The following is a 26,779-nucleotide window of genomic DNA, read 5'->3' as shown; positions in this document are numbered from 1 at the left end:
TCAAATTGGTAGGGAAAAAAATTATTGGAGCTTGTGGGCTGTTACCACACCACTCGTCTGCCACTTTTTCAAACAGCTGCATTTTTTTTCTCCTTGCATTGTACAGACTTGCAGCTGCAGTGCAATCCTGGGGAGAGAGGTATCTGATCTACAGAGATGTGGGCAAGTGCTCCTTGCGCAACATGCCCTGGAGCTCCTTTCTCCAACTGTAACAACCGTAGCACAAGCTTTTGGCTTAAATGCACGCAGCTCAACTATGAAAGCAATCCTTAGTTTTTTACAATAGCCATCTGTGTGGCCATGCTCCCGAAACATACAAAAGCCATAGCAAGCTGAATTGTGGTTGACTGAAATAGCCCAAGATGCTTTGAATCATATAGAAACTGCTGTCCTTGAGTTCATACAAAGCACTGACCTATAAACCAGCCAGGCATGTTTTAATTAGTTCTTCAGTGCAAAAACTACTTTTTTTTTCATAAAGGAGATTCTGAAGCCCAGCTGAAAGTTAGATGCATCAGCTGATGAAACCAATAAGCCTCTTTTTAAGTCTTGGACTGGGAATATTTCTAGGGACAGACAGAATGAATCCAAGATAGTAATAGCAATAAGCACTGAGACTTACATACTGCTTCACAGTGCATTACATCCCTCTCTAACCAGTTTGCAAAGTCATCCTTTTGCCCCCAACAATCTGGGTCCTCATTTTACCCACCTCGGAAGCATGGAAGGCTGAGTCAACCTTAAGGCCATCAGGATCGAACTTCTGGCAGTGAGCAGAGTAAGACAAGCATGATATGTTGGTGCATTATCATATTTTTTTAGGATTTCTAGAATAATCTTAGATAATCAGTATGGTTATGCTGACATTTTTTATATACATATGTGCACAAACATGCACAAAATTAAATTCCATGGACTAGGAGGCAAACCTGAGCCTTTACATACTTAATGTAAACTTTTAAATAATGTATTATGGCCACTTTATTCATGCATAAATACAGATTGAAAGAAATAAGCAAACATAACATTCACTTGCAAGACAAGATTTCAGTTAGCAAAAACAGAAATCCTTCCACTTACATGAAAGAGTATTTTCTAAGCCATAAAACTATAGATCAAAGTGCCATGGAGAAAAGGTTACACACAATTCTACTGATTCATGTTTTATATTTCCCAGTGGTCTTCCATAAATGTTGTTTTTGAGGTATTGTAGCTAGGAGGAAAAACCTGTCTAGGCCATGTTTGCGTGCTATATAATCTCTTTCTATTTCTGGAACACACATTGTAAACACCTCAATCCTATGTTTCTACATACATTTTAAAATGGATATTTTTATATTTCTTAAAATGCTGTATTTTACCATCCAGCTTCTTAAGTATTTTCAGATATCTGAAGCTTGTATTATTTTATTTAAGATTAATCAAAAGTCCTATTATTTCCTCAGATGGAATGTAAATTGCACACTTCTTCTCCATGAAAAATAAAACATGAAATCTTATTTATTTTGATTTAGCATTTTGCTTTGTAATCATGTTGTGTGTAAAAAGCTCTCACCCTGTCTAATGTACCATAGCAGTCTAAAAATGGAATTTGATACAAATAAGGCATCCATTAAGTTTAAAGACTCTCAGCAATATTTATTTTGAGAACAAAATACTTTATTTGTCAATAAAACTATAGTTTACAGTAGAATATACTAAATAAATTATGTAATTTATCCTTTACAAGCAATATATCTAATCACAAATATTTCAAAGACAATATATGTACACAACATAAGGCTTTGTTATAAATAGCTTCTGTATTTCACTAATAAATAGTGAACATTTCTTTATAGAAGATAGTTTCCATAAAGTTATGTGCAGACATACTACCTCTTGTATGAAATTAACAGATGAGCAATCATAATTCTGGGGGAAAGGGAGAAAAGCAGAATTGATTGATAAAGTAGTCACCACTGTGAAGATGGCTCTTTAAATAGGAAAGGCGGATTAGATATTTTTGTCCATGATCACGGAATACATGCAAATGAAAATACCACCTTCAAGTCCTGAAAAGATAATAGGAAAGTAGAAGTAGGATGGAAGAGGCAAGGCTTCACAGTTGAGCAGGCAACAGCAGGCCATGAGTAATTGTGGAATGTTTCCAATCTCATCTGCCGTGTCTAGGGTGGGATGTCTATAGTTCAAGAACTGTTGGACGATTTCTGTAGAGCTCTGATGATTAAGACTTTGTTTACCAGGCTTAACAAAAATTTTCCTCATAAATCTGGAGTGCAGAAAGTGCATTTGTTAAAATATGTTCATTTTCTTTCATCTTCTGTTACTGTAAAAAGAGAAAAAAAACATTTTACAAAAGAACAAAATTCAAGAGTCTTATTTTCTTACACCTGTAAAGCTGAAAAATGTTTTGCTGCCTTTGTGTCCTGCTTTTTGTCCTAAGATATAGATCAGCTTTTCTATAGTAACCACACATATGTTTTAATACTGCATGTTTATTATACAATAATAACAGCTAGCTGCTGCAATGATCTATTTTTCTTCTAAAAACACAAAATGGTACATATTAGAAACTATTTTTTGAGTAATACCTTGGCAGTTAAAACTGAATCTCCAGCGGCACAATAATAATACTTCTGACATTTTTATGATCTGCTCTCAATTATACATATATTTGCTTTCCTTCTCTCTCCTTATCACTCACTCTTTTTCAGTGGGTGTTCCAATTCTATTACATGTGACGAAATCTGCAGCAATTTCAGGTTATTGAGTTTTGTTTTTAGGAACAAAAATGTTTCTAAAATAATATGCCTGCTAAATATTTTGGTAGAAAACAAAAGTCAATCAATATCAAACTGATAACATAACACTCTTTCTTCATGTGATATACTTTATTAGAAAAACATGTTTGTGTATTTCAGGAAGGTAGTATCTTTGAGCTGAAGGACAGTACTGCTCTACTCCTGGGAATTTCATGGTAGGACTGATTGTGAGACCACAATATAATATCACCTGTACAGTCAGAATTAAAACTGCTAGAAAGTCTGGCTTCAAAGATGGTTCTTCTGCATCTATTTTTAACAACATTAATGCTTCTTTTCTGCTTAGATAAAGCTTAAAAACTTAAACTCTGTGAGGTCCAAACATTTAACTACATGACTTCACATTAATTTTGTCACATTGGTATGAACTATATTATCATATTCAGTTTTAAATTAAATTTTGCACAAGCGTTTAGTATTTGTTAAAATAAAATTGTGATGCTATTTAAAACCATTTATCTAAAAAAGAAACCTTACAAACTAAAACAAACCAAACAAAACTCACCAACACACACACCCAAAGTCATTTTTTATAGCCTTACATGAACTTAGTATTTGTGGTAGAATCAATCCGACCGTATTAACAGAAAAATAAATGTTGGGAAGCATGTTGGAAATCTAATGCTGCTCAAAAAAAATGTAGCCAGCAACTATAAATCATACTCAATTATACTGAAAATGTTGGTAACCGTCCATGTTTTATGGAATGAGTCACATAGAACATAATGTGCAACATAATTAGATACTGATGATACTGCATAATACATTATTTACTAACTACACATGAATAGCAGTATTGTGATACACAATACACTAGAACAACCCTTCCCAGCCTGGCACCTTTCAGATATGACGGTACTATAATTCATAGAAAATGCATTCCTAACACATGTGGAGGTTAAATATATTTTATTTATTTAAAGCATTTATATGCCCCTTTTATGCTGAACTCTGGGTGGCTCCCAATCAACAATTATCTGAACAAACCTCTCAAAAACAGCACAATACATAAATCTTTGAAAGCCACTTCATAAAGTCTCTAAAAATATAGAATTGTGCTTAAGCTAATTATATAGTTAGCAATGGAAGTACTGGATCAATTGGAGAAATATCCTTCAAATAATGCACAATACACTCTATTGTAAAATCAGGTATCCAAAGTCAGGTGGGGTATCAATATTTTAAACATCTTTAAACCAGTGCAGTATCAGAGACAGATCTAAAGAGCCTTTCCATCTTAGAGAGGCTGCTGATATACGTACCAGAAAACATATGTCAATCTAGATTTTTATTTTAGCATCTTCTGGAGATTGTGATGCTAAAGTATACATAAAGGAAAAAGGAATGAAATCTGGAAATCCCTGAGTGAGAATGTATATATTTTTGAGCAAGGTAACGAATTAGAGAAAGAATGAATTTTGTTATTTACAAAAGAAAATGAAGCTTTTTACTGTTCAAATCTAAGGCCTTATTACTTGGATGTGCATTGGGCATTACTTAAAAGTACTGATAGTTTCACTAATCTATTTACTACTTATACTGCTGATGGCTACATAATTAACTTTAACAGAATTCTACGTTTTAGGGGCTTTACTAAGGGGCATACAGATTTAACAGATTAATGTATGATGCTGTTTGATGTTGTTTAGGGTTGGAGTGCTTATTTTTGTATCACCTATTAATTATATGAAGGCTATGATAGCTAGAATTGTACTAATAGGTTATAAATTAGTAGATCATGTTGGTAATTAATACTTGGCAATTAATACTGGTAGTTATATTTATGAGCCACATTTTTCCCATTTAAATATCAAACAGGCAACTGTTTTATGTTTAAAAAGTTTTAAAAGCTTGCAGTTAAATACTGTAGTGCAGTTACATTTATAATCTAAAAAAAATTTTTTTTTAACTGAACTTATGAAACTGATAATTGGGATAAGTAGCAGTACATTATTGCTTTGTTCTGAGCTTCCCTGGCAAATAGTAAGCTAGAAATTTTATACATACCCTTTATACATAACAAATGACATGTCAAGGTAAATAAAAGATGCCTATGCTATTTTATCAGCAATAGGTGGCAGCATTGTGTTTTAAAAGACAACACTGAAACTTGTTTACTGTTTCTTTGAAGACTTAAGATTAGAAGGTTCTAGTTTTGGCAATAGAATTAATTCACTTAACAAAATAGTTGAAATGCTGATTTTAATCTTGCGAAATAAGTGATACAGAGATTGTTGGTAACATTATAATTGAATTATTCTATGCATGAAATTATTAAACGCATGCATGATTTGACCTTATCCCACAAAGAACAAGCTTGTAAAACTGTTCAGAGCCAGTAATTGCTAGGTATAAGCTCTGTTCAAAAGCTGCTCATTCTTAGTTAGTTTATCAATACCCCTAGTAGTGACGCATATCACATCTGATGACGACAGAACTTGATAAAAAGGCCCTGACATTCTATGTTTGGCCATACATATCTAATGGCATTGAATCTTTGACTTGTTTTGTTCAGCTTTTTTATTTCACATTCTTTCTTCCTTCCTGTATGCCTTGAATTTATTGTAAGTTATTTTGTATTCATGCACAAAGATAGTCAAAATAAAAAGATACTAAATCATCTTTGTTTTTCTTTAAAATGAAAGCAGGGATTTTTAACAGAATCTTGGCTGCTCGGATCAAGCTTTTCACTCAGAGTAACTAGGGTGGCTGTGTATATGAATGCTAACACTTGGACAAAAGAGCAAAAACAAAGACTGCTTATTGGTGATTTCCACTTTTTGTTGCTTTGCTACAGACAAACTTTGACTCAAGAAGAGACTTCTGTGTTTAGTCTATAAAAGTAAGAGACTCACACAGAGTTTGCTTCTCAAGATGAAATAATGAAGTTTTAATATAAGTCTTTCAGTGCATATAGACATAAAATATTCTCTCTCCCTCTCTCATATTCTCTCTCTACATACATAAAAAGAAATATATTTATTCACACACACACACACACACACACACACACACACACACACGAGGCCTAGAATTTCAGCGGCTGATAGAATAGATTTGTAGCTAAGTAACACACTATTTATTCAAAGTATGGTAGTTACAATCAGCCAAAACTAGAACATTAAAGAAAACTTTCTGAGCAGAGGGCTGCATTATGCTATCTTTTTACAGTTCCCCTGCAGGAAGCTGTTATGGTTAATAAAAATTAAAAATGGATTCAAATGTCCTGACATCTGCCATGTTGAATACAGAGGCGCCGCAGACACAGGCAATTGCCAAAAGGTACTCTGACATTACAGTATTCCTAACAGTTTCCTTTCCCCTAGAATCTGAATTGGTTTTTTCAAAAAGGTATATTTTATTTCTTAAAATATAATCATTAGGGGCAAGAAACGCTTACTCTTGAATACAATCCTAAAACAATTATTTATAGTAGTATTCCCAAACACGATCTAATTTAATGAATATGCAAATGGAAATGAAACACTCTGGGAAATTAACAGAATAATCTGTAATAATAACCAATCTGCTCGTTATCACATCCACAAAAGAAATGAAGAGAAAACGTCAGAGACACTTCCCAGGTGGCCCATGGTCACTTCCATTACTGAGATCCTTGTAACACAAAGACTGTGCCTTCTGGATAGGGAATCGGAAGTGCTTAGGAGACAAGAACTGGGTGGTGGGTCTGAAAAGCTCTAATGCTTTACTTTGAAAACCATTTCTGAACTAAAAATAAATCTATTACCAAACAAAGGTGTCAAAAATTTTGAGGTCCTCAAAATTTGTGCATCCTGCATTATCAATGTTGGGGAAAAATACAAAGAGATAGCTTGGCAAATACTTTACATTTTATAGTTTATTGAAAGGCATATTCAGGAATGAAATAGTTACACTATACTATGAACAGATTACAACACACAGATTCAAAGTCAACTTGAAGGATAAATGCTTTAAAACGTAATTAAAACATTAGAAACAGGATTGGACCACTTACCAAATATACATCCAGGACAGAAGCATTATCAGTCTCAGTTTCTACCGTGCTCTGTTCTGAAGTCAAGCAGATGGCACTGTCTTCTAAAGTGAATGTTGAACTTGAAGGCAACCCTTTACTGTATGGAAAAAGAATATACAGTAAGCACTCATAAAATGAAGAACCGTTTTGGCCATTCCTGGCCTATTAAAGAGCTTTCCTCACATTTGTCAAGGTCTGGTTAATGCTGGGTTGCCATGTAACTCTACCAAAATATTACTTAATCAAAGACCAAGCCCTTTGGCATCCAGGAAGTTGCCAGGCCTCAATGCTACAACTGTTCTCAAGCATTTTCTCTAGAAACACAATCTCCTGAATTGTGACTTGACTATATATTTCTAGCATGCATTATATTAAAATAGTGAACGGGAACAATAGAAATGTTCCTTTGGATAATAAAAAAAATCTCCACGTAATTATATATCCTCATTATATTCCAATGCTATAAAAACAACTTCCCAACATTATATTAGGGGAAAAAACAGTCATGTATAAATTGTTGTTGGCAGTGTCATAAATAAACTTAATGTATTTATACACTATGATTTCCAGAAGTCAGCAGCCTAAAGGCATTTCTGCATTCTTTGTCTGTTTATACACACAACATCCACACACAACCTAAGAGCTGCTAATTTATTATGGTTATTTAGAAACAGGAAAAGCAAAACCTGATACACCCATAGAATGAGCAAGGCTCCAGAGTGAGTGATATGTTGTGGCTTTTCCTGTTTTATTCATCTCATGCTATAAATATATTATTACAGCTGTGACTGAATAATCTGTAACATTAAAGCATTTATTCATGTGTTTTTGCACAGATTATAGAATGATTCATAATTCAAAGAAAGAAAAATAAACAGTAACATTTCCATAAAAACTTGTATAGTAGTTACCCTTCTATCAAAATAGGAAGGGAAGCGCTCCCATAACGTAATATATACATATTTATGAAGGCAGTTCAGGCAGTTCTATATCCACAAGATTAGTTTGGCTTCACAGATAAATTATTGTGGCTTGAGCAAGATTCTTATTCATGTACACATCACTAGAGCAGGCCAAAGCTTCATCATGCCTTAAGAAAATTAAGACTCAAGTCCAATGATCCAGGGGATGCCTAAAGTTTTTTCCAGGTCTAAAAGAAAACAACTGTGGCACAAGTGGGCTTTAGAAACCATTATTTCCCCTTTGCTAGAAATATTGCTTGCCTTCTTCCACCTGTTTCTGATTTGCCCTTATTTGTTGAAGCATCTGGTCTATAAATGTTGGCCTGACTTTTAAGTTTATTGTGAATTATTGGTTTTAGATATTTCAGATTATTTATTCATTAGCTTCCTATTATCATAGTCATGTCTTTAAAAGGGTTGGGAGAATGTAATCAGTCCCACCTTAATTATGGAAACACTGTAAGCAGTTATATTCATTTCTTTTTATTCCACTTTTTCCCAAAAGAAGCCACAGATTTCTTTTCTTCACATTGTTTCCATACAACAATTATTTGAGATAAGTTAGCCTAAGACCGTGCTGGCAAACCTATGTCACGCATGCTAGCAGTGGCATGCCGAGCCACTTCTCCCAGCATGCGAGAGCTCGCCCGGAAGAGCCCCACTGGACATGCGTGCACACCACCGCCGCTGCCTGACAGCTGATTGTTGCGTATCTGGTGCGCATGCAAAGAGGGTGGTGGCAGGGGTGTGTGGGAGACACGTGGAGGGACCACATGCACATGCACAGATAGATGGCACACGGGGGTGATTGTGCATGCATGCGCAGCTGCATAGCACACAGTCACGCACGCATGCGCAGATGTGCAATGCACAGTGGGGGGAATTGCATGCGTATGTGCAGAGACGCACGATGCGGGAATCACGCACGCATGCGCAGACGTGTGACACAAGGCAGAGAGATTGCATGTGCAGGTGTGCAGTAGGGGGATGGCACGCATATGTGCAGCGCGCTGCGGGGGATCATGTGTGCATGCGCAGGGGTGTGTGTGGGGCCCCCAGCATGCATTGCCTTCTGGATGTTGGCACGCAAGTGCGAGCACACAAGCACGCGCACAATTATTGGCACAGGAGCCGAAAAAGGTTTGCCACCACTGGCCTAAGAGCTAGAGACTCATCCAAAGTTGGATCACTCAATAAAAACCTCAACCTGGGCATTCACAGTTCTAATTCATTCTTTAAAATTACAGGGTGCTGGACCTTTGTTTTAATATTTTATCTAACAATTATTATAATCTGCCTCAATCCCCAAAGGCTATGAATGAATAGTAAAACAAGCAAAAAAAAACAAAACCATATTGGCATGCACTAGCCACGTCCACACTTGGTTTAGCCAAAGGGGAAAAAGTCCCAATACATCACATGACGACGCCGTGACCACGTGAGTTTGACACCCTTGCTCAAGATAATTAAACTGGATGGGCAGATTTGATGATCAATCTGATTTCTATTTCAAGAATCCTAAAGTCATTTGTAAATTTCCTCCTAAAAAGCTCCATTAAGAAGCTCAATATGTTATGAATAAATTAAATAGCCATCTCACAGTTAAGGGAGATATGAAGCTATTTTTAAAATGGCCCTAAGGGTTGTATGTATCTTTCTCAATTTCGGGTGCTCTACCATAGGCTTGGGAGTTTGAGGGTTCAACATCTTAGCTTTTCCTAGCACTTCCCTCTTCTGGGCAAAGAGCTCTGATGTTCTCCTTGGGATCTGTTGAAGTCATTCTCCCAGCTTAGGAGTCACAGCCCTGAGTGTTCCTACAACCACTGGGAATACTTTGGCCTTTACTTCCCACATCTCCTCTAGTTTGTCCTTCAGATCCTGGTATTTGTCCAATTTCTCATACTGGTTCTTTCTGATATTGCTGTCATTTGGCACAGATACATCTATCACCATCACTGTCTTTTAGTCCTTGTCTAGTAACACAATGTCTCCTTGTGTTGCCAGTACCTGCCTGTCCATCTGGATTTGGAAGACTCATAGAATCTTAGCACTGCTATTCTCCATGATCTTCTGTCTATTCCAAGCATAGATTGATCAAAATTCATTCTTACGGTCAAGTTCATCACATACACATAGTCAAAGATGTAAATGACAGATATTCTTCATTTGAATTGCAATTATTATTGGATCCTGATCTTAAACAGTATGCTTAGTAAGACTGGAAATACATCTCCAAGAGAAATTAGTTATACTCCTTCGTAGGAGGAGGGAAGCACAGTAGTTTAGCAGTTAAAACACTGAGCTTGTTGGCTGGAAAGCCAGCATCCCAGACTTGAAACCTGAGCACCACATAATGGGGTGAGCTCGCATTACTTGCCCCAATCTTTGCCAACCTAGAGGTTCAAAAGCATTTAAATATGAGTAGATAAATACCGGTAGGTACCACTTCGGCAGGAAGGTAATAGCGTTCTGTGAGGTCATGCTGGCCACATCACCACGGAAATGTCTTTGGCCAGCGCTGGCTCAATGGTCTTGAAATGGAGATGAGCACTGCCCCCTATAGTTGGCAACTATTAGCAGAGTAAAATCTGCAGGGGCTCCTTTACCTTTTTTAAAATCTTTGTAGGAGGATTAGATAAGATCATGATGAAAACCATGTGAGGCGAGAAAGTAACACTAGTTTGAACTTAGGAGCCAGTATGATGTTTCTTTTGAGAACAAGTGAGATCAAAATAGATGAATGGTTTTATAAAGAGTGCCAAATTAGATTAAAAAAAAGGATAATATCTAGGCTTCATTATTTACCTGTGGAAGACATGTTCACAGAGCTCAAGTTCAGAATTTAAATCTGCATGGTAAATTGGCGTGAATTCCACTACATCGTGCAAATATATATTCCATTACATCATGTAAATAAATCTTGCACATCATGGCAAGACATAAATTACTAGTATTTCTTACAGCATTTAATACTATCAAATCCATCCAATTCAGTCCAGTTTAACTAACAAAATACCCATTTATTTTTCCAGGACATTGCTGAGATAAGCTACTAACCAGGGGTGGGATTCTACTGGTTCGGACCAGTTCTATAGAATGATTCTGCGCAGTTCGGAGAACCGGCAAATCATGCTCCTGGATGGCCCCACCTGTCCCCACCCCTCCTGACGATCAGCTGTTCCAATGATCAGCTGTGCCTGGATCCCCCTCGCTGTCTTACTGCTTCACCCAGGAGCTTCCCCGAGGCCCAGGAGGCAAAAAGGGGCATGCAGGGGATGAGGGGTGGGTGCTGTGTCCTGTTCTCCCTGCTACGTTTTTTGCCTTCCTGGGCTCCAGGGAAGCTTCCTGGGAGCGAAAACGCCCCCCCAGGAGGCTTGCCTGAGGCCCAGGAGTCCCCAAAACGGAATGTAGGACAGTACTGCGCCCCCCCCTGCTCCTTTTTTTGCCTTCCTGGGCCCCAGGGAAGCTTTCTGGGAGCAAAAATGTCCCACCCAGGAGGCTAGCCTGAGGCCCAGGAGGCAAAAAAAAAAAAAAACAAATGGGGAGGGGGGTGTTGCTGCAAAAAAAAACCCCAACCAGAAGCCACACCCACCCAGTCACATGGCCACACCCACCTAGCCCACAGAACCTGTTGTTAAAAAATTTGAATCCCATCCTTTGTACTAACTCTACACTAATGTCAACTGACTCTTCCAAGATTATTATTTTTATTTCAGAGAAATATTAACTCTTCTTCCTAGCAACAGCTTGTTAACAATTGCTTTTCCCAGAAAACTTTTAAAATTGATGTTCTACTGAAATGAAGAAAGATAAACTCAGAGGGTTTGGGGAAATATTTTTCACAATGCTGAAAATATACCTCACTTTTCAAATGACATTTTGGCACTCCTTTTAAAACCATCCATCCATCTTGATCTTACTTGCTCTCAAGGGCGCCACCATACTGACACCTAGCTTCAAATGAGTGTTCTTGCCTTACGTGGCTTTGATCATCCCCATGTGTACTCCACAAAGAAACCAGACACTATAACGGTGAAGGGGCAAAGAAGAATAAACCATAAAAGAGTAGAAACATGGATGAAGAACACTGCCCTGAAAATAACTTTATGTTTCCTTGCAGAAAACAATAACTTGTTTTCCAATAAACTTAACACAGTTTTGTGGCATAGATGGCGCTCTTCAGGCAAAGCCATTTTAGGTTGTATAGTTGGTAAAATCTACCTATTGTCCTTAGAGCAGGGGTGTCAAACTTAAGGCCCGCGGGCCAGATCCGGTCCACAGGGTCTTGGATCTGGCCTACAGGGCTGCCTGGGAAACAATGAAGCACATGGCCCTCACGAACTCCGCCTTTGGCTGCAACAGCTTCCTGCAATCCTCTGCCAGCAAAAACGGAACGCATATGGCCCCCCCCCGAGCTCTGTTTTCATTGGCAGAGCACTCGAGCCATCACAGGTGGCCCCCCGACATGAGTAACATTGATCTTGCCACACACACCCCTGTCACACACACACCCCGAGTCAAAGACAATCCTGATGCAGCCCTCAATGAAATCAAGTTTGACACCTCTGCATTAAGGTAACTTCTGGTGTACCCACCATGACTCTTCTGCAAAAGTTACCTAAATTCAGGTACAATCTATAGCCACAATCATATTTAGAAATCATGAAAAAAATGTTGCTATTATGGATTTTTAGAAGCATCTCAAACACACAGTTGCATATTGCACATAGAAAATACAACATATTATTTTTTCCCTTAAATTGATACCTAATAAAGATAAAAGCAAAAAACACTTCAGTGGTTTTAGTCTAAATAACTTAATGGAAAATTAACTGTTGCTAACACTGAATCTTTAATACCCAACCAGTAACAATTTTTTATATATGTATGGCATTCGGCTTTGTTTGGGTATTTTCCCACGTCATAGTAGTTGTGCTTTTAAAGTTGTAGCGACGTTTCAGCAGAATCTCATCTGCCATCATCAGGCTTCTGTACAGATTCTGCTGAAACGTCGCTACAACTTTAAAAGCACAACTACTATGACGTGGGAAAATACCCGAACAAAGCCGAATGCCATACATGTAAGTACCCGCGAAAACTTAACACACACACACACACACACACACACACACACACACACACACTTCAGCATGCAAGGAATATTGAGAAGTTGCTGTCCCAAGTAAAATTGCACTGTAACATCAATATAAAGATGGGCTACTCATACAAATACTGTCTACAGAAGGAATTTTTACACAGAAGCAAATGTTTCAATGTGAACCAGAATTCTGCATTATAAAATCATATGGGAAGTTCTAAATACAAACATACCATAACAAGATTACTTACGCCATTGGAACAGCCTATGGCTATGAATCTACATTTATGTTACAATTATTCTTCTGCAGAACACTACAGTTTTTACCAGAAGCAATATATGGAACTGATACTTAAATATATTCTTCTCTTCATTGGAACAAAATGGATTGCAATCAGACATTCTTTTGCATTACCAAAGCTAGGTTAGAGCAGAAACATGTCTGCATTACTGATATTTATTGGGGACAGTGGATACTGCCTACTCCGAGCAATACTAGTCTGAGCTACAAAGGTGAGACTGCATCCTACATTTTCAAGAAGGGAGGCGTAGGAGGCATGCTGACCTGAGGAAGTAATGCTTTTTTGTGGCAGCGTAAACACTGTGATCAGCTTCCCAGTGGATATCAAACTATACCCTGATTTTCAAAAATGGTTGAAAACAGAATTGTTTTAGAGAACTTTCTCCTAACCTTATGTATGCCATCCTTTACTTTTATTTTTGTTCTTTTTGACTGTGACTTTGCTGGTGTCATTAGTTACATTCCATAGGTTTTAAGTGTAACCATGAACATTTTATTTTTATTTTTCTATTTACATTCCATAGAAATCACTAAGAATCAGTTTGGTTGCAATGGGACAGAAATGTATTAAATAATCCTGACAGAATGTGTCCAAAGGGTTGCTTTCCTGTCCACAGGATTTGTGCAATTGGAGAAATTTCAAGTTATTTGATCTGTGTCATAACTAAACTCACTTAAAAACTCTAGCTTGTTTAATAATTTATGTATGTTTTGTATTCTGTGGTTCAGACAAGTCACTGAACTTTTCTTTGATTAATGAATATATCTAATTACAATGGTTCAGTAAATTAGTGCACAGGTATTCCAGAGATGGAATATTTTCTATATTGCTCATAATACTTTGAACCATATTCTACACTGTTATTTTGGCATTCCTCTTCCAGAAAAGTTAGCATAAGTATTCTCTTGATGCCCTCTTGACAACTTTGAGAATTTAGACAAAACTATCTAGAATCAGCAACTGATTGCAGTAATTATTTTTTTTCAAGTATCTGATCATTATACATTTTTAAATATTTAATAATTGTATTTTTAATATTTCTAAAATTTTCTATTTTAAAATTATGGTTTTAATTGAAAATGATAAAACATTTATTTAGTTGCAAGAATTCCTATTATTTATCAGTTAATAGTGGTATCAAACCTTTTTAAGCGCTAAGTATATTGCAGAATCCCCACACACTGTGAAAGTAATGTGAAGCCAGAGAAAAATAAATGCACCAGCATTTATCTCAATTTAATTAATTTCTTTAGTGAAAGAAACCCCAGTCGTTATGAAATATTTCCGTAGATAAAATACTGATCAAGTTATTTTACTTTATAATCCCCTTAGGAGTGAATGTGGGGAGGAAAATATTTTTGCACCTCCACTTTGGCTAGAAAGACACACTTTGAGTAGAACTGTACAAGTTTGGGCTTGTTTGATTTCGGATCCAAGACACAGCTTTGGTTTTTCTACTTTCTGAATCTTCATGAATGTCTATGTGACAACTATGGTAGTATGCACAGGACTATTCAAGTTAGCCACAAAAGCTGGAAAATAAAACTTGAGCCGCTACAAATGTAGGGTGTAGGACAGTTCTTTCCCAAACAAATATCACCAAAGTTGCCTTTGAGGGACACAAGCAAATCCTGAATTTTCAAGATGTAGCTTCTTTCTACCCCTCTCTCCAGTCGGTAGCAACCATTGATATGGATTGAAATGTTCGAAACTGCTCTTTTGCTTTGCTTTTTCAAATCCAATTATGTCTGAGGCTTTGTGGTTTTATATTTGGATTTTGTTCAAATCGGATGCATATACATAACCATGCAGGTTTTGCATATTAAAAGGTATTTTTGTACCTGGAAAGTTAGAATTGTATTAAAGAATTCCTAATGCAATACACAGGGTTAAAAAAGAGTATAACGGAGAAATGTTAAGAAGATTTGCTTCAGTAATTCCACTGAAAATAAATACGCAGGATTTTATACCAAGTGTATTACAGAACTAAACTAATATAAAAATCTTACATAATTCCTACAGAAGGTAATTAAAATCCAACATCAACTTTTGTTCTTTTGTAATAAAAAAAATATTTTACAAATCTTTAAGCTTGGCAATAGAGTGCATTGTGACTTATTCATAGATGTATTCCTTCTCTATGCAGGCATTTCTGTAAGAACTGACAAAATAGCAAGATTCCAATGCAACAAGCTTAGAAATAAGCTTGACTGGTATTTGGTTAGAACTTTTCTGTTTCTGCAATGCAAAATAATTATCCTTGTGATTACACGAATGTATAAAAGTTATCTTGGCAATAATATGGAAATACTGTCTTTATTCCCCAGTATAGTCTGCAGATTGGGAGTAGCCTAAGGGCTTCCAATTCCAATTATAAACAAGGCCAATTATTTAATTTGTTCCTGATTAAATAAGTTTCCTTGGTTTTATCACCTACTGTGATATTGAAGCAAGGCCCCACTTAAAGGTGAAATGTTGCATCTAGCCCCTCCTCCCAAAAGTGTGAATATCTTTTCTGGGGACCTTGCTTGGCTGTCATCTCCTGCCTTCTACTAATGAATTTACTTTCTAGTTTTCATAGTCAGAATAGCCATGGAGATACAAAACAAAGGCTTCTCTCTTTATATAAGTAAAAGGTAAAGCATTCTTGATTGTCTCCATTAAAAGAACATTAGTCTTAGCTAATTTCAGGGGGCAATTCTCATCTCTGTTTCTAGGCCATTGAGCTTGTTCAAAGAAGTTTTTGTGGTCATCTGGCTAACTTGACATCATGCCACAGCGCAGAGCATGCAGCGGAACATGGAGCACTGTTACCTTCCAACCAAAATGGTACCTATTTATCTAGTCACATTTGCATGCTTTTGAACTATAGGTTGTGTGGAGCTGGGGAAAAATGGGCCACTGAGTCATTGCTCTTCATATGCCACTTCTAATTTCTACATTTATTTAATTTAAAAAAATGCCAGTTTTAACTAACAGAGACAATAGATGAAAATTATTATGATTATTCCACATTTCTGCTTAGATGACAGAATGTCGCCATCTTCATCACCACCACTACCATCATACAAAAGAAAAGTAATTCTGACTGTGGGATCAACCAACTAAGTTGTCCACTTTGAGAAAGGAAACAGTTGATGTATGATGTTTATGCCTTGCATTGACCTCTTTTTTAAGAAAAAAAATATGGTATAAAAGAAGCAAGTTCCAGTTATGAAGACTAAATAGTTTTTATTCCCTACCAAGGCTCTTCGGAAGGGTTTAGATATATATATATATATATATATATATATATATATATATATATATATATATATATATATATATATATATATATATATATATATATATATAGTTTATTTTATTGTGGTAATATATGATACAGTAGAAGAGAGTTTCACTTTAAAGTCAACAATATAGTTTAATATATAACATTTATTTGGACCATTTTTCCTTATCCAAAACTAACACCACTGTTTCTTTTCAAAGGCAGCTTTCCAGAAATTCTTGCAGCATTTAGAAGGACAAGTTTAAATGTGAACAGCTAAAGTTGTCACTGAAGTTAGCTCATCTCTCAACAGGAGTATACAGCATCTTAAAAGGTTTCCAGTCACTGAAGTATGAAGTATATATTTTAATTATATTTTAATTCATAATTCCCAAACAGAATTTACATAAACAACCATTTCTTTTTTCTTTTTAAATTTATTTTATATTCTGAAAATAACAGCTAAATTTAAATTGTAGTTTAGGAGATTTCTGAAGCAATTTGCACAATACTGGATGGGGGAGAAAAAAATGGGAACTGGATACTAACCAATACAGGCAAAATAAAACATAACCTGCAATGTTATGCACACTTATTTGGGGAAAAATATCTTGAACTTAGTGGGGATTAGTTTAAATAAAATTCCAAAAGGCGCAGAGATGACCAACATTTGCACTGATTGAGGTGCTATAGTTTAAAAAGCTGGTGTGAGAATAAGAAATCTAGCAGCTATTACCAAAGCTATCAGCAGATATTCTACCACCTTCCCAAAAGAGACATGCCTCATCTCAATTTGCACCTAGAATGCACACAAAGACCAAATCAGTTTTGCAGCAAGATTGCATCTGAAAGAGTAGTGTTCACTGGAACTTTTGAGTTGTAGCCTTAGACCTTTAATAAACACTATTAATCAGATTCTGAGAGACTTTGGATTAACTGTTTCCAGTCTAGATTGCTAGGAGAAAAGTATGACAGTTAGAGGTAGTCCTTGACTTACGAACACAACTGAACACAAAATTTCTGTTGCTAGGCAAGACAATTGCTAAGTGAGTTTTGCCCTATTTCACAACCTTCTTGCCATAGTTGTTAAGTGAATCTCTGTAGTTGTTATGGCACTAACATGGTTGTGAATCCGGCCTCCCTTTTGACTTTGCTGTTGACAAAGTCGCAAAAGGTGATCAGAGTTGACTACAGAGGTGGCTCTAAAGCACTGTGAAGCGGTATATAAGTCTTAAGTGCTATTGCTATCACATGACTCTGGGACACTGCCGACATCATAAATATATGCCAGTTGCCAAGCAGTCAAATTTTGGTCACGTGGTCATGAGAATGCTGCAATGGTCATAAATGTGAAAAACAGTCATAAGTCACTTTTTTCATTGATGTTTGTAACTTCACTAAACAAATGGTTGTAAGTCGAGGACTACCTGTAATTTGATTGGGATCCTGACAAGATGAGGAGAATCCATCCTTCCGTAGTGTAGTAAAAACTGAATATTCAGATTACCTGTTTGAATAAAACCTCATTCCATCATGTTGATAAGGGTCATCTACGTAGAGAGAAGAGGAAGAAATTGTGGTTGCTAAAGAAGCGGCTTCAAACAGAGATGCTGTGCTTGGCACTAAATCTGGATGATGTCGGGAGGCTAATACTGTATAGGAAAAAAGGAGAAAAAAGTCACTCCTGCAGAGAAATATGTAAAAATCAAGGGCTCACTTGCCGTGAAAACACACAAACAAGATATAAAAACGCTGTGTTTGTGTGATCATCCACAGCTTCATTAAATAGGGGTTTTATAAAGTTACAGATGAATATTATGGCTGGGTGTGCCTTCCTAATTTTAAATCCCTTACTGCATTCTGCTTTTGAACCAAAGACCTTGATTTACAGTGTGTTAAGATAACGCTCAATCTTAATGCATTTTAAGTTGGGGTTTGTTTTAGGTAATCTGCTATTATTATCTATTATCTTCAGAAAAGCTTAAAACATTTTTCCCATTTGTTTAAATAAAAGGTGTACAATTATTTCAAGTCAAGGATTGAATTTGAGTTTGATTGATATAGCAGGGGGCTCATTTCAGAGAAGTAAGTAAGTCTAGCATAAAAGCTGAATTTAATGTAATTTGATTAAATGCAAATATAATTAATTACAATCGATATTATTTTTCAGAAGACTTAAAATCGATTTGACAGCTTCTGAAAAGTCTGGAGAGCCATAGGTAGGGAATTAGGGAGATTTGTTATTTACTATTCTGGAATACCAGAATGCGCACCTCTGTTTTAAAACTATCACTTTTTCCTTTTGGCAAAGAATCCTAGCTTTGTTATCTAGAGCATCTTATTTTACTGAAAATTACCTTCTTCATCAAGGCTACAGTAACTTTGTCCTTCTGTGAGTAAATCATGCTTTTCATCTTTCCAGTCTTGGCTAACTACTGACACATATTCTTGTGATGTAGCTTTTAGAGCAGCAATAGAATTGCATCGCTTCTTGGAAGGAGATGACTTCAAAACTGGGGTTTTAAAAGGGAGATAATGAAAATAATGTAAATATAGATTATTTTTATAGCCAACTTTCCATTATTATGCAAACACTTCCTTTCATTGGATGTTTCAAAAGAAACTTGAACAGATTACTCAAATAACTGCTGTTATCATAAATATGACACAATCATTTGTCGTCTGAAAAATCCATAGTATGTGCCAGTATAAATGTGAGAAATAGCAGATTTTAGTTAAAAGTTAATAAAACTTGAACTCAACTATATATGGCAAGGAGTTACTAAGAGGCTAACTATAGGTTATAACAATGAATATCATTTGTTCAATATTTTTATCTTGGACAAGAGAAACAATTTTATGGCAGTACAGACAGAAATTTTCTTGCATATAACATTGTAAGGGAAAAACATGGATTCAGTGTATAATTCAAAGTAAAATTCAATCTTAGTTCATTTTTTTGGATAGCCAAAATGATTTAAGAACTTCAGTGTGTAATTTAATGTGATGAGCTATAATATTCATTTTTATAATAAGATTTAAAGATTCATCTGTTCCTATGTAAATAGGAAATGTTATCTGCATCTAAAGATCAGTATTGGTTGACAAGGTGGTGCTTCTCTGGATAGACCAGTCCAATAAATATTAAGTGATATTGACAAGACATTGAGCTCAGGCTTCATCTCTTGTATCGTGAAGAAATGCTAAATTCAAATACATGTTCCTCCATTAAAGGAACTGGACAGAGATATGGCATGAGCAAGATTATTTTCTGTACCAGTCTGACTAGAATAATATCTGCCCATATCATCATCACATAATCATGGAGTAACACAGGGATCCATTTAGAATTTAAGGATAATTCTTAAAGCGTCTTGTATGCAGTGTAGTGTGTAAACACTCAAAGACAATCAAGAATGTTTTCCATATTTTATAATAACCCTTATCTTGAATATTATAAGCATCTATATCTAGATGTACTTACAAGATTTGTAAATAAATTCATACACTATTAATTGCTCTACCATAAACTATGGTATTATGGTATAATCAGAATACTAAAGAAAACACAGCCACAAAGTACTAGAATCAAGATACAAGAGCTGTGTGTAATCCAACTACTTAAAATTATATATCTGCAGTGACTTAGAGGAATTTCAGTTCCAATGTGTTCCATGGGTGAACTGACTTCCCCTGAAACATATATACATATCATTAAGCCAATGGCATCAGCTTGGATGCATGTAATCAAGCCACGGTTCAGCTTCCTTTTGTTTCAGTTACATGTCTTTTAAAAAGGAAATTCCGTTTGCAACCAAGTCACTCTTGCTGAAGTGGCTATGTTTTGTTTTGGTCTGTCTTATTGTTCAATAGCTCGGCATCTCTGTTTACCTATTGACCAGAAAACCAACTCTAATTAGTTACTGGTTTTCTCCAAGTCTTGAAAATTCATGGAAGGATTTTCAGTGGTCCTGAATATTTTAATAATCTAGAACTGCACTCTCAAGGCTTACTCAACTGCAAATTTGAAATTATAAACTTGAGCAACAGAAAGCATCATCACCTGGAACTTAAGTATATAATTTGGGAACCCCTGTTAATCAGAACAAAGCTCCATCTAATCCAGGATCCATTTTGTCTTGCAACAAGCAAACAGGAGTTTCCAAGAAGCCAACATCAAAGGCTTTTTGCCAACTGCCATGGCAGCAGTTTACAATATTGGCCTGTAGTATTTATATTGTATTCTGTTCTATCAGCCCAATTTCAGAGAATAAGTAATCACACAAGCGAGGGTCCTCTATAAAAAAAGATAATGTTAAGAATGGCTAGTTAGTTCATAATATGGTGGTACCTACTCTGATTTTTTTTGAATACTCTGGTACTCATAAACTTTAAAAACCTGTCAGCATAAAAACTTGGTCGATGGACTGAAACTGTATCCTACAAAGAAACAAAACAGCTTTGTCAGTAAGAAAAGAGGAGAGGATGTATAATCTACAGATCAAACAACAGAACATGAAACTAAAATTCAGTGTTTTGTTCTCACAGGCAATTTTTTAGCATACCATTAATTAAATAGCATAATAATTAGAGAATACTGCATCCATTTTTAAAAAAAAAATTATAAAAGCAATTTGAAGGATATTTTCTTAACTCACAAACAAACAAACATTCAGCAATCCCTAGAAAGTTACTAAAGTGGCTTTTTTCCAGAAATTTGCCTCTAGAAATTGTGGGTGCTCCAAAACTGGAAGTTTTTAAGAAGAGACTGGACAACATTTGTCTAAAATGGTGTAATGTTTCCTGCTTGAGTAGGCAGTTGAAGCAGAAGACCTCTAAGGTACCTTCCAACTCTGTTGTTCTGTTAATTCCTGACAAACCCAAAATGAAAAGATATTCTAGATATATAGTTGTTTCAAGAGATGGCAAAGCTCTATGCACAAAATAGATACAGCTCTTATTGCTAAACAGAATAAAGGCAAAAAAGCAGCTTTCTACCTTACATGAACCGCTGATATAATTCTAAAAACCATTAAAATTACTTACTCCGTCATAAACAAGGGCTTTCCAAGAATGCTCCAACTTCTTTATTAACCTGATGACGATATACCACAAAAAGGAGTTTAATGAACAATTAATTATCCCTCCCTTTGGCAACAATATTGTTTTAACTGAATGGCACAGAAAACAATGAATAATGTTTGAAATTACCTGTAAGACTGCAAGATATCAATTATGCCCATAAATAGCAGCAGTTTTTCTCCTCTGTAGCTTTTAGCTGGAATGCCTCCCATTCTGACAGAAACAACAAAATAATAGCAAGTCATTGTAAAGCCTACTTTCTAAAGTAACCATAGAAATATATTAACAGCTAAAAATGGCCTAATATATGTATATGTAGTGAAAAGGTTTGCACCATATGGTAAAGGCTATACAATTGTCAAAATTTTTCCAAAATGTCTCTTTCCATCCTCCGTTTGACTATGTCTGAAAATTAAGATTATGCATTCCTCTGGTGTATTCTTTTTCAAACAGTTATGTCACAGTTCTAATAATACTAGGCATTTAAGGATTATTTCTGTGATTTTGTATACCTAAAGTGTTTAAATCAATCAATCACATTTGGGCCAACATTTTCAGGAATGGAGTGGCAATGAACTAAGAGGCCATTGTCATGCCCCTGTCAGAATCTGATTCTAAGGGGGAGGCTGAGCAGCTGACAGGGAGTGGGGGTGTGGCTCCGTTGGCTGTGGAAGAAACTGGGGAAGGGCACAGTCCGGCTGGGCAGAGCAGGGGAGAGGTAGAGCAAGGCAGAAGGAATTCAGAGGAAGATCCAGGCCCACACCCTCTTCATCCTAGGGCATGCAGGAAGGAATGAGGAAGGGAGCAACGTGAGTTGTGTGGCTTATGAGGGAGGAAAGGGCCCTGATTCCCTTCATTAGCTGCAGCTGGGAACATAGTGTTTAAAAAGGGAGTTTGCGCACAGCAACTTGTTGGAAGCAAATCGTGAGTTATCTTTTATTGTCAAGGCTTATCTGGGTTCCTGGCGTCTTCCCAGCTGTGTGTGTTTTGTTGGCCTTTCAAATCTGCAATTCATTTATCCTACCCTGTCCAGTTAATTGCTGCAGCATGGTTTGTGTGGATTTTTATTTACAGTTTATGTACTTTGTTTTTGAACTGAATTTCTTTCACTTAAAGACTGTTCTTGGCAGAGTTTTTTCTCCAGCTGAAGGTAACTGGACATTGGGGGCAAAGTTGGAGGTATTAAAGGGACTTTTCTTACTTATGTGACTGTGTTGCCTTTGTGCCATGCCCCGGGTCATCACAGGCCATGGTCAAATTATTTGGGATCCTGTCACTTTGCCAGCAATTAGGTCTGGCAACTTTTGAGGCTAAAGTAATCTGCTCTGTATTATACTTCTTAGCATTTCATAGGCAACATTTGTTTGGTTTTTTAAAAAGTCCATTTGACTTTAACTTTGTTTATCACCTGAAGGATAGTCTGACCCACTTTAAATGTAGTACAGAGAACAGAAGAAAAATATTTAAAAATCCAGTAACTTTTTGTTTTCAAAGGGCTGGTTTTCAGAGACTTACGTATTGGTATTTTCTGTGATGACACAGTCCCCTGATTTTCCTGGACCTTGAATGGACTCCATAGCAGTTGAATAAAGAACTCTTTGTCCTCCTGGACGTTTAGAATCAGAAGTGTTTTGAAAAAATTCCCCTTCTCTCTCTTTTGCTGAACTGTCCAAGATGTGGATGCCAAGCAACAAACTATAATCCATGATTTTAAAGCTTTCCAGCACCTAGGATCAGATGTTTTAGACTGAAGTCTGTTATGTTGCAAATGGCAGAAGAGTTTACAAGAAAGATAAATTATAAATAAATATTGAACAGAGAAAAACAATTACTTTAATTTGATATTCAATAAAAATGATCACATCTAAATTTAAGTTTTTAAAATTCTTTTGCCAGACTCAGAATAAATAGGATTATCTCGTGTCTAAAAAAACACTACAGCTTTCTTGTTTTCATATATCCTTAGCATACAAAGTCTAAGAGTAAAGGTGGCAAATACAGGATGCCCTGTGCTACAATTATAAAGATACACAGCTGACTGAACATAGAAACTCACAAATGTACATCACTAGCTCTGTGTGAAGCAGGTGACTAGTAAGGAGGGCTCCATTTTAAGCTGTACGCTATTTAACATAAAATGATGAAATTTATAACCATTTAAAATAAATAAATTCAATATAAAGCATACAATGTGGTAATAAATACAACTCATCTGTAAATATATTTTACTTTAAGGAGATTACAGATATTTTATGTTTCTGTCATGAAAGTGAGACAACTATATGGAATATTTTTCAGATAGTTATTTGCAATATTTTTTGAGTTCTCATTTTTTTAAAAAAACAATCACCTCTAAATTTCAAAAGCAGAATTCAAAAGTCTGAAAAAGCTTTGTTTTAAAACATAGATTGATATTTGGCTTGGATATTAACTAGATATTTTTGGAAAGGAACTATTATCTTATTTCTTCTTCAACATCTTTGGAGAGGTGGGGTTGGTATAATCAATTAAATCTACTAAGGAACGAAAATCTGCATAAACTTGAGTTTCCCGCTGATACAAAATTGCTTCAGGGTTTGACACATAATTGCTTTTCCTCTTCCTCTTAATAGTTAGAATATTAATCAAAAGAGAATTTGACCTCATTCTCCCATAGAATGGGATCAAAAATGATATATAAGTGGAATGAAGAAAAGACACATGAGAATAAATGTAGTAGTTTGGTGGTGCAATCTCCTATTATTGTAATCTATTTTGAAGAGAAAATGACCAAATATTGGAAATCCTGGTTTGAAAAATGTAGGCTGAAGAGGAACCTTATAAGATTTCATTTTTCTCTATACTTTATATAATAATTACTCGATTGCTCTTTCCTAATGAATTTGAACACCGGAATTTCATTCCTGTCTATCCTAGTTTGTGCCTGTTTTTTCCCAACTTGAAAATCAATACTCCAGATAAAATCTGCATAATATCATATTTCAAGCACAAGAGATAAATAAAATTCCAAAATTCTGAATGACAGATGAACAAATTTGGAAACTTGGTAGGAAGAAGGAGGGTGGGGGGATAATGTAAGATCTGGGTCACACATTCATAGTTCTTCAGGGTTTATTATATCTATCAATTACACCACAGAATAGTGAGCAACAGCAGAGAGGAAGTATTATGTTCTCTTATTTATTACTCATATATCAGACTGATATACTTGTATCACAAGAACTGTCAGTGGTTAGTGGAACAATAAGATCTATAACATAACAATTAAAACATCCACAGTAAATCAATACAAAATTAGAAAATAAAAGTAAAGCCACCCATACAAAGGCAACCCATCCCAATTAATTTCCTAAAACCCATCAGACTGATTTAGTGTTAATTAGCTTCCAGAAAGTTATAACGGAGGAGCATAAACTAGCCCCAAAGGAGGCTAGTCCGAAGCACTACAGGTAGTCCTCAACTTACAACTACAATTGGGATGGGAATTTCCATCACTAAGCAATGTGGTTGTAAAGCCCAACATCATGTGTCCACATCACTTAGCAATCAACAGTCCCAGCTGATGTGGTAACTTAATAAATGGGTCATTAAAGCAGGAAGCAAAGGGAGTCCCAGGTAAGGAGCTGGAGTTGTTGCAAGGGAGTGCGGGAACACCTGGGTGGTCGGTGCAGGCCACACACAAGTTGCTCTGTGTGCAGTGCAGGCCACACACAAATTGCTCTCTCTGCAGTGCAGGCCACACACAAGTTGCTCTGTGTGCAGTGCAGGCCACACACAAATTGCTCTCTCTGCAGTGCAGGCCACACACAAGTTGCTGTGTGTGTGTGTGTGTGTGTGTGTGCGCGCGCAGTGCAACATAAGCTAAGGAGATGAAGGAAAAAATGTGCACAGTGCATGCATGCAAACACAGGGAGGACAAGGAAAAAGTGCATTGTGACTGGGGAGCTTTTTGGCATATTTTCGCTCTGAAGCTGCAAGAGGCCCCTGAATCACAATGCAATGTGAAATCTAGTCCCAGCCCAGACAAGCACCATAGCACAAAGGGGCTTATCGGAGTGTTGCAGCTCTGAGACTGTAAAGAGTCCTGAGCCATAGCATACCACATAGCCCAGCCCCAAGCAGGGTGGTGTGAACGGGTTTCTTGCTGTCTCAGGAAGTCACAAACAACCCAGTACAGCCCTAGTCCTAGTCACCCTCACCATGCACTCTGAGGCTCATGCTATGTCTTAAGACTGCTAAGGCTCAAATTTTGATCACATAACTGTGGGGCAATACAATGTCCTAATTATGGAGATCCCGTCATTGTATAACACCATAATTTTGAATTGTCGTTACGGTCACTAGTGATCTTACTAAGAAGCAATCTTATGAAACTATGGGCATCAACCAGCAGCTACTCTCAGGAATGTTATATAGATGGGTCAACTATATGTTGGAGAAGACTAAAGGCACTAGATGCCAAGTCTTTTAAAAAGCCTGTAAATTAAAGCTAGCAATTTGAAATGCATCAAGCTACCAACGCAGGGCTTACAATAGTAGTGTAATATGTTATCAGTGTGGCAACACAAGCCAATTCAGCAGTGGACTGCTGTGTTCTAGGCCCATTGCCATTTCTAAGTGGTCTTCAACTTCAATCCTAATTATTTTAAAAATGACACATCGATGTTCATTTGTGCGTACAAGCAAGCAAAATGTTTATAAGCCAGTAATTTTATAGAGTAATCTGTAAATTGGTTTTTGCATGGTGCTACATGACACTTTACTTTAGGCCTTCTCCACAGCCCTCTGAGTGTCATAATGTGGTCCATTCTGATTGGGAAATTCCCAACTGTCCAGAAATAATTTTCAAGAGGATGATGGGGCAAAGCAGAAAGACAAATAGGAAAATATCATTAAGAGAAAATATACAATGATATATGGCCATGGTCATCCTTAAAAAAGTATTGGAAATACCAACAACAGGAGATGTCATCCAAAATTAGAAAGACCTTTCACCGAACAACATGAATTGATAATGATGATAACTAGTTTTGTCAAGATTCTTACAGTTTGCAAATATTACCTTGTTAATAAAAGACAACACTTTCTCTAAATCAGCAGCCCCCAACCTTTTGAGTATCAGGGACAGGTTCTGTGGAGAGAGGTTTTTCTGTGGCCCAGAAGGGACATAGCTTCACACACTACCTTCATCCCATTGATGGGGTTTTGCTTGTTTGCATGGCCCAGT

The 26,779-nt window shown here is 36.4% G+C and overlaps 1 protein-coding gene across 7 annotated transcripts in view; it reads right to left on the bottom strand.

The window, feature by feature from the left end:
* Positions 1-1,637: 1,637 nt before the first annotated feature.
* The window catches only part of PIP5K1B (phosphatidylinositol-4-phosphate 5-kinase type 1 beta), an 89,783-nt gene continuing 64,641 nt past the window's right edge, over positions 1,638-26,779 (bottom strand). For 4 of the 7 annotated variants that reach the window (XM_087926715.1, XM_087926718.1, XM_087926714.1 and 1 more), the window contains 9 exons: positions 23,068-23,279; positions 21,682-21,765; positions 21,517-21,565; positions 20,826-20,910; positions 18,828-18,983; positions 17,978-18,122; positions 6,820-6,937; positions 4,085-4,140; positions 2,196-2,326 (listed from right to left, as the gene is read on the bottom strand). In XM_087926715.1, the coding sequence (XP_087782841.1) occupies positions 4,111-4,140; positions 6,820-6,937; positions 17,978-18,122; positions 18,828-18,983; positions 20,826-20,910; positions 21,517-21,565; positions 21,682-21,765; positions 23,068-23,279 (879 nt within the window). In that variant the 3' untranslated portion in view covers positions 2,196-2,326; positions 4,085-4,110. Of the gene's footprint in view, positions 2,327-4,084; positions 4,141-6,819; positions 6,938-17,977; positions 18,123-18,827; positions 18,984-20,825; positions 20,911-21,516; positions 21,566-21,681; positions 21,766-23,067; positions 23,280-26,779 lie in introns of all 7 variants that reach the window. The other 3 variants (XM_026703774.2, XM_087926717.1, XM_026703773.2) reach the window with 1 other exon arrangement.

The sequence above is a fragment of the Pseudonaja textilis genome, chromosome 2, assembly GCF_049901715.1.
Source record: "Pseudonaja textilis isolate UNSWEBS1 chromosome 2, rPseTex1.2, whole genome shotgun sequence".
Classification (NCBI taxonomy): Eukaryota; Metazoa; Chordata; class Lepidosauria; order Squamata; family Elapidae; genus Pseudonaja; species Pseudonaja textilis.
The sequence above is the reverse complement of the archived record's forward strand: the minus strand, read 5'-3'. Positions and strand labels throughout refer to the sequence as shown.